General features: G+C 30.0%; 1 protein-coding gene across 1 annotated transcript; it reads right to left on the bottom strand.

Annotated features, from left to right (window-relative positions):
• Nucleotides 1–283: 283 nt before the first annotated feature.
• Nucleotides 284–4,217, bottom strand: LOC106459296 (protein transport protein Sec61 subunit beta-like). The gene is made up of 4 exons (XM_013918906.2): nucleotides 4,120–4,217; nucleotides 2,779–2,870; nucleotides 2,018–2,125; nucleotides 284–624 (listed from the first exon to the last, which is right to left on the bottom strand). The coding sequence occupies exons 1-4, from the start codon at nucleotides 4,120–4,122 to the stop codon at nucleotides 537–539; spliced, it is 291 nt and encodes a 96-aa protein (XP_013774360.1). The 5' UTR covers nucleotides 4,123–4,217; the 3' UTR covers nucleotides 284–536.
• Nucleotides 4,218–4,657: the final 440 nt, after the last annotated feature.

Genomic DNA, 4,657 nt, shown 5'->3' with positions numbered 1-4,657 from the left:
CCCCCCCCCCCCCCCAACTCTGGGGCTTCTTTTTTCCAAAAAAATAGGGGGATTGACCGTTACATTATGATGGCTGAACGGCATGTTTGGTGGGATGGGGATTCGAATCCATGACCTGCAGAATGCGAGTCGAGTACTCTAACCACCTGGCCATGCTGGGCCAGTCCTCTTGGTATAATCTGTTTTGTGAAAATTCCAGTTTTTAGCCATGATAAATAATGTTTTAAACTCTCATTTTTTCCACAAACAAGGTCAGTACTGTTCGCTGAAATATACTCATGTGTGATGTTTAAATTCAAAAGTTTTATTAGTTTTCTTTACACACAACAATGGATTTACTGAGCAAAAAAAGACCAATTAAAACTTGTACATAATATATATAAAAAACTCGATATAATGGAGCTCTTATTTGTAAATAAGTTGTGTATATAATTGTTCTGACAACTGGAGGTATGTGAATATTCTGCTTTATTCAATATGGTCCCAATCACCAAGTCATAACTTTTTGAACATGCATTTTACTTTTTTGGCAGCTTTTAGCTTCTGGTGTACTTGCCCCAGATGTGAAGCATGAAAACTGAAGCAATGAACAACAGGCTCATAACCAACACTGGCACAGGTCCTCTGAAATAAACATTTAATACATTAGTCAGAGATGTACAATAGCTACAGACATACATTAAAAAACAAAAAAGGAGTTATCAGCAATTGGAAGCAGCACAGAAGTTTTAAACCAAAATACTCTTGAATTTAAGAAGACAAGTAAACAAACTGACAAAAAGTTTTGGGCATTCTGAATAAATAGAATACTGAAAAATGAAAAGGAGATTAGTGAAATGTAATCTTTCATTGGGTGAACTGAAATCTAGTTTTGACCTTTATTACACACAAATTTCATATAAAGGAATCTAGAAAAATGGATTATTATTATCATTTTACACAAAGCATTAATATTACTCTCTAAGATTTGTTGATACAACAACTATCAAATGAGTGTTTTATGATGATTTCATAAATACAGCTTGGGTGATTGTTAGTAAATATACTAGTTTTATAGCATAAATAAATCATATATTAATAGGGTGAGTGATTGAAAACATTTTTTCCAAGTAGGTAAACATGAATGAAGATACTTGCATATCTTTTATGTTTGATCATAATCTTAAACTTCATAACATACTATGATTACAATTTCTATATCCTCGACTCAAAATATTCCTAGGATTATTAACCTTACATACAGTTATAAGATATAAACCTATTAAATAACTAGCCATTCATTGGTGGATTTTATTGAACATTAATCTAACAAACAACAAAAATCTAATCTTCCAATTAAAACATGTCTTTTTATTAAAGTTATTTCTTATGGCAGTCTGACTTGACTTTATAAATGACACAACTGTATTTGAATTGAACAGTAATTTTAACTAACTCTATGGTTTACTTTTTTTAATGAATTCAAATAACAAACTTTAATATTTGTATTTGGGTATCTATTACTGAATATACCGTTTTGGCCCTACTATAAGATGATGTTTTTTAATTAATAATTAGGCTGTAAAATTCATAGTTGCCTTATAATAGCAGCCAACCACAGGCCCCTTCTCCTACTCTAGCCCGTCACATTCCTGGATGTCGAGATAGCATCCATCTACGTATGCTCAAGTTCATCACTAATTCTTGCAACTAATCCACCTGCATTCTGTTCAGTTATAGTATTGATTTTGTGGACCTAAAAAATACCATCATGACACTCAATTTTTTTTCTTTACAATGGTTTCTGAAAATTGGGGTCGCCTTATATTTGAGATCGCCCTATAATCGCGCCAATATGGTAAATTGGCTTAAGTATATAGTTCATTTTAACTGGACTGCTACATTTGGATGTGATCAGAAGTTAATGATAAAAATCAAATATTTTTACCACTTTCTTACTTCCCCCTTTTTGTCACAAATACTATTATTGTATTTTATTATGCTATATTTTTTCTTGTACATCTAAGAAACTGCTTACACTTTAATGCCAGGTGAATCATCAGTGTAAAACCTCCACATTCCCCCAGTTCCTGCAGCAGCAGGTCCTCTGGTACGCCCTCCTCCAGCAGCTCCAGAAACAGTTTTCCTAAAGAAAATAAAAAGTTATTTACTGCATTTTCAACCAGAGCAAAAAAAAACTAATTGGTAATTTTGAGGTTGAATGAGCACTATACTGGTCTTCGTTTGCTGCTACAAACACTAATTGTTGGATATATTTCCTACAACACGTATAATAACTATTTTATTAAAACAACTTTTACTTTATAGGGCTTCTAATTTCCACTTTCTAAATTACTTGAAAACTTCTATATACATGAAAACACAGTTCTGCAGTACGTTATAAAATAAAATAAAGTATATTACACATAAAAGTACAGTTCCATAGGTTCACAATCTCTAAGTATTACGACTCAATAGAATATTAATCCGGAAACAGTGACTATTTATTTATATAATTTTTTATGAATAAACTTGAAAATGAAGAACAGTTTTGTTAAGGCAAATTTGCTGTAAGTTGCATAAATTGAAAAGTCCAAAAGTTATTATGAAAAAATTGTTTCAGTTAATAAATATGAATAACTGAAAGGACTAGTATAATAAATTGATAAAAAAATTAAGAATTTTTTTTTAAATTTTTGCAATAGGAGTTAATACATGAGTTGTAGTCAAAGATATCTACATAACAATGTCAAAGAATTTTAATAATGCAAATTATGTTTCACTAATTGAGTTTCTTACCTTTGCTTTACTGTAGAACCTCCTGATGACCGAGGTGACATAGCATTAGGAGAACGACCTCCACCAACACTTGTAGAACTTGGTGATGCAGGCTTGAAAACGAGAAAGATGATTTTGTACATTTTCTTTACCTCACACTTCCAAACTGTACATCATTGTAATTCATAACATACACATTATATATAACTACATTAACTGTAAATTATATACAACCTTTAAAACACAACAATCAGAATATTTTATAACAATGGATTTATGAGTACATATTATATTATGTATAAAAATCACTGGCCCACTTTTTATCAAAATTTGAATTTACTTTATTACTTATGTCTACAACAGAAATTGTGCTGAATCTCATAGTTATCACAAAAAATACAAGTTTTGAGTTTATTCATATAAAATGCCTTTTTATTTATATTATTATGTGCATAAAATATTTCTGAATACATGACAAAATGCTTCTACTCAGGTTTTTTGACTTGTTGCTTCTTAAATAATTTTAAATTCAATTCTGTTGTTCTTAATATATGATTTTGGGCACAGAAATTAAACTGAACATAATTAATATCACCTAACTGAAATGGTAATGTTTTTATTTCATTCTGAAGTGCAGGTTTAAAAGTTCAGTGGCAAGAATCTTTCATCCACCAATAGTACAAATTATCCTGTCCAATTAATTTAAAAGCGGCACTCTTTGGAGCTCTTGCAATCTTCATTTACAAAAATATATTACTTCTATGAAGATGATACACCAACCTAATGCTGTATGACACACATTATTTAAAATGTAATTAAATTCAATGTCATTGAAAAATATAATATCCAACAAAAAATAACAAGAAACATTTGATTACAAATTTTTACTCCTCAAATTTGTCTGCTTTTATAATTATAGCGTTCGTTACTGGTCATTTCTACATATTGTACCACTGCTAGAATATATTAGCAGTTTTAATACTTTGCCTGTTACTGTTACAACTGCCAATGTATAAGAATAGAACAAATGGGAAGAATAACTCATTTTAAAGATTAAATACACTGGATATCTCAGCCGTAATTAGTTACATTAAGTGGAATACTTATGATATTCTAGAGAAGTTCTAAACATATTGTCAATTAGTAAGTATGGTTTCAGTATTTCATACGATCGCTTTACAAATTAGTGTTACTGTTAGTCACAAAGTTTACAAATTGTACAAACTACATTATAATTTATAGATCACAGAAACTTGAATCTCATATTCATAAAATAGATAGAAATAATAAAATTGTTCTTATTCATCATAGTAACGTACACGTTTACTGTTCACTTCTATAATATTTGTTTTTTTAACTTACCATGGTTATTTCTAAAAGAACAAACAGTGGCACGATGCTCCAACAAGAAGGGCTAAGAATTGTTCAGTAAGTAACGTCATCAAAAATGGAAAGAAAGAAAAATTACAGTGCCATCTAGCATACATTATTAATACTACTGTTGAATATATTTTATTGTGATTTTTAAGTTTCATTTGAAAATATTTTACAATATATTAAGAACAGGTAAGTTCGTTTGAAACTATTTCAAGTGAAGTAAATAACAGCTTATTTTAATTACATGTTTTGTAATTTGTTGTTTTTGCGTAGGTTTATGAGTCCGAAAGTTTATCATAGTTGACATATTATAACATCTTCTCCTTTGCTTTCATTCATGGGTTCCTAGAGCTAACCTAAACTTCCTAAGTTTGACGAACCTGGTTATATATGGAGGTTACGGCCAAAAATGTCGTTAATGGCGAAAGTACACAAATGGTAAGTCGGTACAAATCATTCATTACAGGTTTTGGTTTTCTGTTATATTACTTTATAACATGCAGTATTTCTAATCCTTTTGTTA

Source organism: Limulus polyphemus, unplaced genomic scaffold, assembly GCF_000517525.1.
Source record: "Limulus polyphemus unplaced genomic scaffold, Limulus_polyphemus-2.1.2 Scaffold588, whole genome shotgun sequence".
Taxonomy (NCBI): domain Eukaryota; kingdom Metazoa; phylum Arthropoda; class Merostomata; order Xiphosura; family Limulidae; genus Limulus; species Limulus polyphemus.
The sequence above is the reverse complement of the archived record's forward strand: the minus strand, read 5'-3'. Positions and strand labels throughout refer to the sequence as shown.

Bases quoted from the DNA above. Each gene is read 5' to 3' on its own strand.
- LOC106459296 (XM_013918906.2), bottom strand. The intron at 2,126-2,778 runs GTAAGAAACTCA...TATTTTCTTTAG, and splicing joins GGTTCTACAGTAAAGCAAAG to GAAAACTGTTTCTGGAGCTG. The intron at 625-2,017 runs GTAAGCAGTTTC...TGTTTATTTCAG, and splicing joins GATTCACCTGGCATTAAAGT to AGGACCTGTGCCAGTGTTGG.